We start from the raw sequence: 14,026 nt of genomic DNA on the forward strand, positions 1-14,026 counted from the left end.
ACCACTTGCTATGATGTGCACTGACCACCAGGGGGCAGACAGTCGACCGTTCGACCAGTCGCTATGACATGCACTGACCACCAGGGGGCAGACACTCCAACCGGTAGGTGAGCTTGCTGCTGGGGTCTGGCCGATCGGGACTGACTGAGACGGGCCGGACATGCCCTGGAGCCCTCCCACGGTCCCTCCCTGGCCCCAATCGTGCACCAGTGGGGTCCCTCGGCCTGGCCTGCGCCCTCTTGCAATCCGGGCTGAGGGACCACAACCCCCCCCCCCCACCCCAAGTGCATGAATTTTGTGCACCGGGTCTCCAGTGTTACATAAAAACGTAAAACATTGGTCCTAGCCGGGTTGCTCAGTGGATAGAGCATCGGCCTGCGGACTAAAGGGTCCCGGGTTCGATTCCCGGTCAAGGTCACATACCCGGGTTGTGGGTTTGATCCCCAGTAGGGGGCGTGCAGGAGGCAGCCGATCAGTGATTCTCTCTCATCATTGATGTTTCTCTCTCTCCCTCTCCCTTTCTCTCTGAGGGGAAAAAAAAGTAATACATTTAAACACAAACTCTATTTCACCACTGTGTTGGCACCCATGTGCGCATCACCTTCACCCCCAAATGTTCCTGTCTATTACCTCTGATTTTAACACACATGAAGACACTTTATGTGGCCATTGGTAGATGAGTGGCTAGAGGAGATGGGGAACATACATACGATGGAATACTAGTCAGCCATGAAAAAGAATGGAATTGTGTCATTTGCAACAACATGGATGGAGCTAGAGGGTATTAGGCTAACTACCAGAGGCCAGGGGCACGGAATTCATGCGGGGGGGGGGGGGCGGTCCATCAGCCTGGACTGCACCCTCTCCAATCCGGGACCCCTCAGGGGATGTCTGACGAGATCAGGCCTAAACCGGCAGTCGGACATCCCCCTCACAATCCGGGACCGCTGGCTCCTAACTGCTCACTTGCCTGCCTGCCTGATTGCCCCTAACTGCCCTCCCCTGCCAGCCTGATCGCCCCTAACTGCCCTCCCCTGCCGGCCTGATCGCCCCCAACCCCTCTACCTGCCTGCCTGATCGCCCCTAACCTGCCCTCCCTTGCCAGCCTGATTGCCACCAACCCCTCTACCTGCTTGCCTGATCGCCTCTAACCTCTCTCCCCTACCGGCCTGATCGCCCCTAACCCCTCTACCTGCCGGCCTGATCGCCCCTAACCCGCTCTCCCCTACCGGCCTGATCGCCCCTAACCTCTCTCCCCTGCCGGCCTGATCGCCCCTAACCCCTCTACCTGCTGGCCTGATCGCCCCTAACTGCCTCTGCCTTGGCTCCGCCACCGTGGCTTTGTCCGGAAGACGTCTGGTCTATCCAGTCTAATTAGCATATTGCCCTTTCATTAGCATAGATAATAAGGCCTGCAGGTGAAGATAAGTGTCTTACCTTTCTCTTACACGTGGAACCTAAAAGCAACAGATATGGTGGTTGGAGCGTCAGCCCACACACCGAGGGACTGCAGGTTCGATTTCCCGATAGAGACGCATACGTGGGTTGTGGGTTCGAACCCCGCGCCCCCGTTGGGATGCGTGCGGGAGGCTGCCAAGTGGGAGGGGAGATGGGGAAACAACCAGAGAGACACGCTGGGGAGCCCGGGAAAAGGCCGCACCCAGTGTGTGACGGATAACGTGGCCTCGCCCGGCCCTCTGCGCCCCGTGGGGGTCAGGGGCTAGTGACGTCTTCCCCATCTCCGCACGCCTGACCCGGTCCCCTAAGCCCTAGGCCAGGGGCGGGCAACCCCTGGCATGCGTGCCAAACACGGCGCGCCAGTAACTTTCGCTGGCACGCGAAACCCTTTCTTATAATCTTCTGTTTACGCTTGTGAATCTTTGCTTTCAGGGATGAATTCTGTTAAGTCTCGTCACGGGAGTAGCCTGACGGATGAAAGCAGCAGCGCGTGCATATCCCTGAAGGTCACGGAACAGAAACCTGATGTCAAATCTCCGTCATCAGCGACGCAGCAGCAAAAGTCCCACTGATACTATCACACGGAGTTATGAAGTTCTCCGTCCGACTATCAGTGTACATGTAGACGTTAAAAAATAAATGGCCGAAACCGGTGTGGCTCAGCGGGCAGAGCGTCGGCCTGCGGACTGAAGGGTCCCGGGTTCGATTCCGGTCAAGGGCATGTACCCGGGTTGCGGGCACATACCCAGTAGGGGGCGTGCAGGAGGCAGCTGATCGATGTTTCTCTCATCGATGTTTCTAACCGTCTATCTCTCTCCCTTCCTCTCTGTAAAGAATCAATAAAATATATTAAAAAAATGAAATAAAAAAAATAAATGTATCTTTCATCATCATAGACTGTGCTTTTGTCGCTTGAACGAATTTTATCATTTCTTCAAGGTTCTTCACAGACAGACACCTTAAGAGATATCAAGTAGGCGTGACACGTTCTCAAGAAATTAGGGTTAGCACGCAGAAGAGTTTGGAGTCAGAGATCTTGCCGGTTTTGGCACGCACTCACACAAAGGTTGCCCACCCCTGCCCTAGGCCAGGCGTGTCAAACTCGCGGCCCGCGGGCCACATGCGGCCCACAACGGATATTTCTGCAGCCCAGCCGATAGGACGGCCTGTAAGAAACGTGTTGATAAGCCCTGACCAGTTTGGCTCAGTGGATAGAGCGTCGGCCTGCAGACTCAAGGGTCCCGGGTTCGATTCCTGTCAAGGGCATGTACCTTGGTTGCGGGCACATGCCCAGTGGGGAGTGTGCAGGAGGCAGCTGATCCATGTTTCTAACTCTCTATCCCTGTCCCTTCCTCTCAGTAAAAAATCAATAAAATATATTTAAAAAAAAGGAAATGTGTTGATAAAAATTTCGCCCCTTAATTTCTACACTATCCTGTTGTACGATATTATTAATCACGAACTACGACGTTCGCTGATGACCGATGACTGTCATCGTGTTGCATTCATGTCCCTCACGCGCTGTAGGCGCAGGCGCGCCATCTCTCCCCACTGATGCTGGCAGCGAACGTTCTAGCAGCCGGTGGCCGCGTCCTTCGTCTCGGGCCGACTTGCTAGGTGTGCGCAAGAGGAAATACCGCGCTTTCGGAGAACAAGAAAAATGGGTTTATCTGCATTACGTATATTCATATATGCCTGTGTTCGGTGTCTGGTAAGTGAATGTTCAAGAAAAAAACATTAATTTTTATTAAAATGTTCTATTATTTTATTTCAGCCCTTTGCATTCAGCACGTCTCCTTCGCCAACAAACCTACGTTTCTGTGAAAACGGGAGCTTTGGGTTTCTTTGCGGCCATGTCCACGTCAACCGTGTGTATCTGGCCCGTGTGCGCCCGTGCGTGCGACACGCCTGCCCTAGGGACCCCGGGGGCATCCCTTGAGCTGGAACTTGCGTGCGGCGCACACGCCACACGCGTGCTGAACCGAGTTGCGCGGAGAGAGGAGAGCACGGACCCCGGCGTCCTGCGTGGCCCAGGGGGACTCTATCTCAGCGCCCAGCGAGTTACCGCGACAACAGGGCTGGGCGGACCCTCACCGGGATGCCCGCCTGTGACACCGAACCCTCTTCCGACGCCGGCGAGACGCGGGCCCCGTTGCTGCTCCCCCCTCCTCCCTGGACCCGGCCTTCAGGGGGTCCCTGGTCCGCTTCCCGCCGGCTCCTCCATCGCCCCGGCTTTGGTCTTCACGCCGTCGTACTGGCCGCGTCGACGAGTGAACGCCTGTGTGTATGTCACCGTTGAAATGCTAGGAATAAAAGGGGTAAGAACAGCCCGCCCGGCGTGGCTCCGGGGCTGAACGTCAACCTACGATGGAACCAGGAGGTCAGCGTTCGATTCCAGGTCAGGGCACAGGCCCGGGTTGCGGCTCGATCCCCAGTGGGGGGCGTGCCGGAGGCGGCCGGTCCGAGATTCTCTCTCATCATGGATGCTTCTCTCTCTCTCTCTCTCTCTCTCTCTCTCTCTCCTAGGAAATCAACAAAAACACACTCACAGACACAGACAACAATACAGTGATTATCAGAGGGAAGGGGGTGGGGGAGGTAGGACAGGGCAAAGGGGGAGTCATTGGAGACGGAGGGAGACGTGGTTGGGTGGCGAACACGCGACACACGACACAGGTGGCGGATTATCAATCAATTCTCCCCCCGAAACCTACACAGCTTCACCGCCCAACGTCCCCCCAATACATTCGGTCATTTTTTCTTTAGAAAAGAAAGCAAGCTGAGGTCCCTCTTGAGCCCAATAATTCCATTTTCCTGTGGGATGTGCCGAGCAAAAACCTGCAGATGGCGCGAGGCCGTGACCAACAGAGCTGAGTTCTGGGGGACCCGGGGCGTGCTGGTGAGCCACGCGGTTCTGAGGCGACGCTCTCTGAGCGCTAACGACGAACGGAACACGTATCCTTCATTTTCTCCCAACGGCGGGCGCACAGATCGAACAGCTCTTCCCTCACGTCAATGTCACGTATGTTCGCATCATGTGACTACATGCTTCACGTTACGTGGCCCTCCGGCCCACGGTTCCACATCACGTGTCCCAACGTCCACGGCCGGCGAGGATGGGGAACGTGGACGGACACGGTCACCTTGAAGACGGATTCTCAGGCGTCGCCGTGCGATCGCGTCGGCGGTGACCCCGACGCTGCCGTGGGCGGTGCACGCCCAGTATTTCCCAGTAGGAGGTGTGTAGGGTGCGTGGCGATGTCCGTGACGCTGGGATCGCCACCGGGCTCCATGCCTTACACGCCTCCTCCTTCTCGTGCGCCACGAACCCACGCGTGCTGAAGCCTGCGTCCCGTGCACTCGATAATACTGATCATCGCCGCCTCCCCCTCGGGGCACGGCCACGGACCGGCGGCCACTCTCGGACGGGCCTTCCTTCGCGGCCGGGTCGCGTGGCCCGAGGCTGGCTGGACGCCTTTCGAACGGCGTTCTCCCGGCCCCGGCGCCCGATCAGGCTGTGGGAGACGTGACGCCGGGGCCGCGGCTCACACACACCCTCTGCGGGTGGATGGGTCCCCCTCTGCACCCTCCCGGCGTCCGTGTGCACACGGCAGGGGGACACGCTGCTGGTCCCCCCTCGTGCGAGTACGTGAGCGCCCCGACGTGGCTCACGGGAGGCGCACGGCTGACACACGTCCTGGGATGCACGGGCAGCCGTGACGTCCCCCCGGCGGCATCACCCGGGGGCCCTCGATGGTGCGTTTGGGGGGTCGGCTACAGCGGGCACCCGGTCCGCGTGCCCCAGTGAGGGGTGCGGGCAGGGTGCCTCCGGGGCTCCCCCCGCACGGCCGCGGGCTGCGTCCTCAGTCCTGCTCCCCCCGCGGACACCGGCAGGACAGGCCGGGGGACGAGGAGCAGCACATCTGCAGCCACGGCTTCCAGAGGATGCGCCCCACGGACAGCTGGTTGGGGACGGGGACCACGGTGCGGGCGTGGCGCGCCGCCGCCTCCTGCATGGCCTCCAGGATCTCCCAGAAGCGGGGCTCGGCACCGGGCGTCAGGGGGCGCCGCTCCCTGGGGTCGCGGGACAGGTCGAAGAGCAGCGGCGGGTGGTGGCGGGTGACGAAGTGGCCGTGGCAGAAGCACACGTGGGTGGGGAAGCAGCCGTTGGCGCCCTCGGGCGCGAAGTTGGGCGTGAAGAGAAAGGCCTTCCAGACGGAGGAGCCTGGGGGGACAAGGGCGGAGGGTGGGGTCACGGGGAAGGGCCAGGAGGGTCTGCACCGGGCAGGGCGCGCACGGAACCCCGCGGCCCTGAGCGCAGGCAGGGAGCGCCCGGCGTTCGGGCGCGGGCGAAGCGTGTGGCGAAAAGAGGAAGCAGCCCGGCTGAGAAAGAGAGAACCGGCCCGAGGTCACGGGTTCGAGTCCCGGTCAAGGGCACATGTCCGGGCTGTACCCTCGATCCCCAGTGGGGGGCCTGCAGGAGGCGGCCGATCCATGATTCTCTCTCATCATGGATGTTTCTCTCTCTCTCCCTCCCTCTCCCTACTGCTTTCTAAAATCAGTAAAAAAAATATATTTTCTTAAAAAGAAAACTGAAACCTGTCTTTTTTTTCTAAGTTGACAACTTGTGTTGTTTTCTACGATTTAAAATATTTATTTGTGTATGTACTTACTTTTGCCTAATCCTCCCTTGAGGATATTTTTTCTATTGCTAGAGAGAGTGGGAGGAAGGGAGCCGGAAGGGGGGGGGAGGAGAGAGAGAGAGAGAGAGAGAGAGAGATCGACGGGTTGCCTCCCACACGAGCCCCGACCAGGGCCCAGGCCGGGGAGGAACCTGCAACCGAGGTGTGTGCCCTTGACTGGAATCGAACCCGGGACCCTTCAGTCCACGGGCCGATGCGCTATCCACTGAGCAACACCGGCCAGGGCAGAACGACACTGCCACTCCAGCCCCATACACGTACCAGCCGGGGCGTGTCCAGCGGGCACACGGCACGTTCACAGAGACGGGTGACGAACGGATTAAAAGCTCCCGGTTCCGCCCCCTCCTGCCCTCCAGGGTTTTAAACACACAGCCTGGGTTTCGGCTGAAATGACACGGGAGGAACAGCGAGGCTCCCAGCTGGCATAGACCACTGCAGACACACATGCACACACACATGCACATGCATGCAAACACAGTTGAATGCACAGGTGCATACATGTGTACGCATAGCTCATGCATGCACACGTGAATATGCACACGCGTGTACACATAGCTCATACATGCACATGTGAATGTGCACACACATGTGCACATGTGCACACACCCGCACGGGTGTACACACAGCACATGAATGCATGTGTACATACATATGTACATGCAAGCACGCAGTTGAATATGCAGGTGCATATGCTTGCACATGCACATGCAAACATACACATGCACACACATGCACATGTGTGTGCGTACAGTTGAATACACAGGTGTGCACACATGTGTGCACATAGCTTGTACATGCGCATGTGAACACACGCACAAGATAAACACACACATACACAGCTGCACGCACGTTTGCATGCACAGAAATGCACATGTGTACACAGATGCACACATGTTTACATGCATGTGTGCATATGTACAAGGAGGCCCATGTGCAACCACACACACGCACACACAGCCATCGAGAACAATCTCTGACACGCAGCACCTCACTTAGCATCTTCCCAGCCTTGAGGACGCCCCAACGTATCCGATCCACGCATGCAGGAGTGTAGCGAACAGAGGTGATCTTTGGGGTGAAGGAGACACCCTAACACAGTGGTTCTCACCCTTCTGGCCCTTTAAACACAGTTCCTCACGTGGTGACCCAACCAGAAAATTATTTTCGTGGCTACGTCATCACTGTCATGCTGCTACCGCGACGAATCGTCATGTAAATATCTGATATGCAGGGTGGTCGTAGGCGACCCCTGCGAAAGGGCCGTTCGAGTGCGACAGGTTGAGAGCCGCTGCTGGGAGACTGTGGCTGTCTCAGCTTCACGAAGGCCCCGCACACCCCCAGTCGGGGGCGCGAACGGAGCCCAGAGCAGGGCGGTCCCACTGCGCTGCCCATGGGAGCTCTGGGTGCCAACGATCCCCACACACGGACGTGGTAGACGGAGATGCCGCGACGGTGAAGGGGTTAATTTCCTGTGCCCCCCACTGCGTGCTGACTCTCTGGGGAGCGGACTGCGCCTCCCACAGCCCCTGACAGACACGAGTTCTCGCAAGCGCTTCTGGGTCGGAAACCGTAGCAGATAAACACACAAAAAATCCATGAAAACCACCACCACCACCACAGAGAAGAATGTGGGCCGACGGCCCCTCAGGACTGAAGCTGATGTCCGAGCCCAGGTTCTCTTTACTGATTTTTTAAAAAATCGGTTTCAGCCCCGACCGGTGTGGCTCAGTGGGTAGAGCGTCGGCCTGCGGACGGATGGGTCCCGGGTTCGATTCCGGTCAAGGGCACGTACCTTGGTTGCGGGCACATCCCCAGTAGGGGGCGTGCAGGAGGCAGCCGATCGATGTTTCTCTCCCATCGATGTTTCTAACTCTCTATCCCTCTCCCTTCCTCTCTGTAAAAAAATCAACAAAATATTTTATAAATAAATAAATAAATGAATGAAATGAGGAAGATCCCTTCCTCTGTGGAAAAATCAATAAAATATATTTTTTTTAAAAATTGGTTTCAGCCAAGAAGGGAGAGGGAGAGAGAAACATCCATGAGGAGAGAGAATCATGGATCGGCTGCCTCCTGCATGCCCCCCACTGGGGACCGAGCCCACAACCCGGGCACGTGCCCTGACGGGGAATCGAACCCTGACCTCCTGGCTCACAAGCCGACACACAACCACTGAGCCACACCAGCCGGGTCCCTTACTGATCACAATATTAAAAGGCTAATATGCAAATGGTCGTCACGCCGTGACGCTTAACGACCAATGAGCAGGGACCTGAGGCTGCGTGGAGTCTGGCTGGGCTGGGGGACCTCAGGCTGTGCCCCCCGCCCATCAGGGCTTAAAGGGAGTGGGGCCGGCCGGGTCTGGGTCTTGTGCGATTTTGAGGCGCACGTGGTGGGCAGGGACTTGACTCTGGGTCCTGCGGCGTGCCCCACACTCTGACGGGAGGGGGATTTTTATATGCATTTGACTAATTTCCTTTCACCTCTGACACTGCTATTATAGAGAAAGGACAGACGGCCATATTGAAATATTTCCTGTAATGAATTCCCTTTTGATGTGCACGGATTCCGTGCACCGGGCCACTCGTTTTTACTTAAGATTGTAGCATTTCGCCCCCTGGCAACATCACACACCTAATTCACTCTGATGGTCCGTGTGTCTCCTGCAATGGTGACACGTACAATGATAGATATTTAGCGACCCACCGACTGACCCAACTACGAAATGAATCTATAGACTCAGCTACAAGTGATTGTCACAGGAGCATGCGCTGTCCCCCACAGCCTCTGACCTCACCCACGCTTATGCCCGGGAACCTCGCCTCTTTGTGGGTCTTATATTTTGGGGGGAAGATCTGGGAAAGGCAGTGCACGCAACACGAGTATTTCACAGATGAACACATGATGGATGCCTGCGGTCTGTGTCGCCGGTGGAAGCTGGGGGAGGCGGGACGTAACGTCTGAGTCACTTTACATGCGCTCAGCACACGTGCCGCACACGGAAGAAGTGGGGTGGCCTCGTGGACACTCCCGGCTGCAGGCACAATCCCCAGGCACGGTGCCAGTCTGCGGCAGAGTTTCAGAGGACTGGGCAGCCCGGCCGGCGTGGCTCCGTGGTTGAGCCTCGACCCATGAACCAGGAGGTCACAGGTTCGATTCCCGGTCAGGGCACAGGCCCGAGTTGCGGGCTCCATCCCGTGTGGGGCGTGCAGGAGGCAGCCGATCCGTGATTCTCTCTCATCATGGATGTTTCTCTCTCTCTCCCTCCCTCTCTCTTCCTCTCTGAAATCAATAAATATATATATAAAAAAAATTTTAAATGCCCTGGCTGGTTTGGCTCAGTGGAGAGAGCATCACCCCTCAGACTAAAGGGTCCCGGGTTCGATTTCCAGTCAAGGGCACGTGCCCGGGGTGCGGGCTCCATCCCCAGCGTGGGGTGTGCAGGAGGCAGCCGGTCAGTGATTCCCTCTCCTCACGGATGTTTCTATGGCTATCTCCCTCTCCCTTCCTCTGTGAAGTCAATAACGATATGTGTTTTACAAGAAGGAAGCAGGTAGCATTAGGATTCTCATCAGCTCCTCTCTCTCCCCCTTTCCTGCGACCCTGCAGACACTCAGATGCATCCTGGGCCGGGGTCGGACCGGGTCAGCCAGGCCACGGCGGTAACAGGAGGACGCGCGGGCCGGGCCGCCCTTGAGCTCTCGCTCACACACCGCACACCTCCAGGGCGCTCCGTGCTTGGCATGCGAGCCCAGCCCCATCGCTTCAAACGCGAGAGAGTGCAGGCACCCGGAACAAATCCAGTCTCAGGGCCCGCATTTCCCACTTGCCTGTGACAGCCGCGCGCACGGAAGCCGCTATTACCGACTTAGGGCCGTGCTGCCCGGACGTGACTTGGGGGGGAGATTGACGGCCGGGCCAGTGGGAGTCTCGGGCCCCCGCGCCTGGGAGGGGCGGGCGCTCGCCACGTCGGACCCGCGTGGAATGGAAATCACGGTTTCCGAAGCAACGCCTGGGACTAGATACAGGAGTTTGCCTTTATCGTCTTCTAGTTTGGATTATTTTAAATTTAACTTCATTTAATTTTTTTTAATTGATTTTAGAGAGAAAGGAAGAGGGAGAGAGAGAGCTGCAGGTTGACGCTCTATCCATTGAGCTACAATGGCCAGGGCTCTAGTCTGGATTTTTAAAAACCTCTGTGAAAGGAGGCAGATTGCCACCAAACACCTTGTGTGCGTAGATGCATCACCCATGCACACAGACAACAGGGGGTGAGGGCCTGGGGTGGGGGCTGGAGACGGGCTCGAGGGGGGTCAATGGGGGGAAAAAGGGGACATAAGTAATACTTGCAACAATAAAGATTAATAATGAATGAATGAATGAATGAATGGGTATTTTTTAAAGGCAGATTGTGCCCTGACCGGTTTGGCTCAGTGGATAGAGCGTCAGCCTGCGGACTGAGGGGTCCGGGTTCGAATCCGGCCAAGGGCATGTACCTTGGTTGCGGGCACATCCCCAGTGGGGGGTGTGCAGGAGGCAGCTGATCGATGTTTCTCTCTCATCAATGCTTCTAACTCTCTCTCCCTCTCCCTTCCTCTCTGTAAAAAATCAATAAAATGTATTTATTTTTATTATTTTTTTAAAATATAAAATGTATTTAAAAAAAATAAAAAGGCAGACTGTTCCTTCTCTGTGCTGGGTCTCTGGGCCCCTGGGGACCGTCTCCGTCAAGAGCAGTGGGGCCGCGTCTTACGTCTCACCGGTCCCCAAGGTACGTGTCCTTGCTGCAGACCCCTGCTCTGTGATCTACCAGGAACCCGGGACCCACACCCTCAAAGGCCTTATTGCAAAGAAAAACAGTGCATCCCAGTCACATGACACAACAGGGAGCACCTTACATCGCTAATAGATAGACTTAGTCCCGTCTCCCAAAATTATCGCGGTAACTCGCCTCAGCCCGTATATTTCTCCCTAGACTGGAAGACTGTTAGCTTGAAAAACAGACCAACCAATGCATTCATATGCATCTACGCATCAGCCGTGGACACAGACAATAGGGGGGTGAAGGCCTGGGGTGGCGGGGAGGGGCTGGGGGGGGAGAGGTCCATGGGGGAATATGGGGGACACAGGGAATACTTTCAACAGTAAAGATTAAGAAAAACACACAAAAACATCCTCTCGATCCTAAGAACTAACGTTTTGCTAGCCTGTGTTTACATTTGAGGCCTTTCCTTGACCCTTGGAGTAAATAATTTAATATTGTTTCATACAGAAAAAGAAAACCCTATATAATAAAAGCCCAATATGCTAAGGGTCCGGTTGGCCGGCTGGCCGTTCAACCAATCAAAGCGTAATATGCTAATGATATGCAAAGGCCGCTCAACCGCTCGCTATGACGTGCACTGACCACCAGGGGGCAGACGCTCCGACTGGTAGGTTAGCTTGCTGCCGGGGTCCGGCTGATCGGGACAGAGGGAGACGGGCTGGACGCACCCTGGAGCCCTCCCACGCTCCCTGCCCGGCCCCTATCATGCAACGGTGGGGTTCCTCGGCCTGGCCTGCGCCCTCTCGCAATCCGGGACCCCTTGGCGGGTGTCGGAGAGCCAGTTTCAGCCCCATCCCGCAGGCCAGGCCAAGGGACCCCCCCCCCGTGCATGAATTCGTGCACCGGGCCTCTAGTATGAACCATAAAACGGCAATCCACACATCATCCATCAACAATTGAATCTAAACACCAAAATAAAAAAAATTAAAAAAAACAAGAAATCTTATGAACAAGATAAACAGCTGAATAAAATAGAACCTGAGTCACGGGAACATGGGACAGGCTGACGCATCTCAGAGGGATGGGGTGGGGGTGAGGGGGAGCGATCCGCCCAAGGTCTTAGCTGTGGACACAGACAGGAGGGGGGTGAAGGCCTGGGACGGGGTGGGAACCGGATGGAGGGGGATAAGGGGGAGGAAATGGGGGGAGACACCTATAATACTCTGCACAATAAAGATTAAGAAAAGTCCCAACAACCACAGAAACACAGCTCGCGGATGGCTTTGTGTGTCTAGCGGGCCCTGAGCAGCCGGGGTCCGCTGGGGCCAGGGGGTGGTAGAAGGGTGTCCCAAAATTCACGCAAGATTTGAATGTTGCGTGAGCATTCACAACAACAACAACCAATAAAAGCCCAATTTGACTCGGTTGATTGAATCAGATTCTAATATCTGTTGCCCTCTGATGTCAATCCCTTCGATTCGATCAGCATCACCACGTACCCACGATGGCCCAGGAGCAGGGACCGGGAAGACCCATGAAGACCGCGGCTTTGTGTCTGTGCCAGCAGAGCCGTGAAGGCCATGGACCCGATGTGCTATTCCATCCATAAACCCTAGACTGTGTCCTTTATGAATCAATAAAAAAATTACAATTTTTAATTACAAACCTGTGTTTTCTATCAAAATCACTTCTTGCGTGAATTTTGGGACACCCTTTAGAAGGGAAGACGGAGAACCAACATCATATCCTAGCCGGGTGGCTCAGTGGGTTGGCAGGTTGCCGGTCGTACAGCAAAAGGTTGGGGGTTCGAGTCTAGGTCGGGTACATGGCTGGGTTTGATCCTGGGTCTGGGTGGGTGCACGGGGCAACCAATCAATGTCTCTCTCTCTCTCTCTCTCCCCCTCTCTCTCTCTCTCCCTCTCCCTTCCTCTCTGCAAACATATCCTCAGGGGAGGATTAAAAACAAAATAAATAAAAAGGAAACACAACAAAATAAATAAAAAAAACACCCCCTTACGTGGGTTTTCATGTGGTTTATTTTCAGCAGCAAACGCAGCGCTCTGTCAGGGACAAGGATAAACTGTCCTGGTTTTTGTGTGTGTGTGTGTGTGTGTTTTTTCCCCCTTGAGAGCTGAACGCTTTTATAAAAAAAAAAAAAAAAAAAAAAAAAGGAATGAAAAACACGGGTTTCCGTCTGCCCTGCAATCTGCGCCCCGCACGGAGGGCGCTCAGAGAATCCGGGAACTCGGTGTGAATGGCTTGGACGGATCGGCTCCTCTGGGTCCCTCACAGGTACACGCCCCTGGACACCTGGGTTCGGCTGCTCAACTTGACGAGAGAGATTTATTGGGGATGCCGGAGGGCTGCGTGGATGTACACACAGAAATCAAACCAGCTGGACCTGAGAAAGTATTTCATTTTTTTAAAGGGTTTAAAAATATATATTTCTATTGATTTCAGAGAGGAAGGGAGAGGAAGAGAGAGAGAAACATCCGTGATGAGAGAGAATCACGGATCGGCTGTCTCCTGCACGGCCCCTACTGGGGACCGAGCCCGCAACCCAGGCATGTGCCCTTGACCAGGAATCGAACCCGGGGCCCTTCAGTCCGCAGGCCGACGGTCTATCCACTGAGCCACACCGGCCAGGGCTGAATAACCATTTTGTACAATAAATTCTGTGAGGTACATAGTGCTTTTTCTGGTGATTTTTTTTTTTTTTTTAAATAACAAGAAAAACAGTTTCCAACCGATTTGAATTGGAAAAGAGGCCGGATTTCGGAGGCCCTGTGAGTTCAGCATCAGAACGGTCGCATCCCGCGGGAGTTCTGTCCGACCAGATGGTTTGTGGGTTCGCACGTGAACGTGAGCATGCATCTCCTGGCAATATTCACCTGCTTAAAATCCTGCAACCGCTTCTGGTCCCAAGAATCTACCTACCTTCCCAGGTAAACTTTATCTGTAAAATCATGTTGACATCCCTCTCGCAGTCCGGGACCACTGGCTCCCAACCGCTCGCCTGCCGGCCTGATCGCCCCTAACTGTCCTCCCCTGCCGGCCTGGTCGCCCCTAACTGCTCTCCCCTGCCGGCCTGATCGCCCCT

General features: G+C 55.6%; 1 protein-coding gene across 5 annotated transcripts in view; it reads right to left on the minus strand.

Moving 5' to 3' along the window:
• The window catches only part of STS (steroid sulfatase), a 158,785-nt gene that overhangs the window by 88,522 nt on the left and 56,237 nt on the right, over positions 1–14,026 (minus strand). For 4 of the 5 annotated variants that reach the window (XM_059679046.1, XM_059679048.1, XM_059679045.1 and 1 more), the window contains exon 10: positions 3,139–5,683. The exons of the other annotated variant lie outside the window; for it this stretch is intronic. In XM_059679046.1, coding sequence (XP_059535029.1) covers positions 5,322–5,683 — 362 coding nt within the window. In that variant the 3' untranslated portion in view covers positions 3,139–5,321. Of the gene's footprint in view, positions 1–3,138; positions 5,684–14,026 lie in introns of those variants that run through there. 5 annotated transcript variants of the gene reach the window in all.

The sequence above is a fragment of the Myotis daubentonii genome, chromosome X (genome assembly GCF_963259705.1).
Source record: "Myotis daubentonii chromosome X, mMyoDau2.1, whole genome shotgun sequence".
Taxonomy (NCBI): Eukaryota; Metazoa; Chordata; class Mammalia; order Chiroptera; family Vespertilionidae; genus Myotis; species Myotis daubentonii.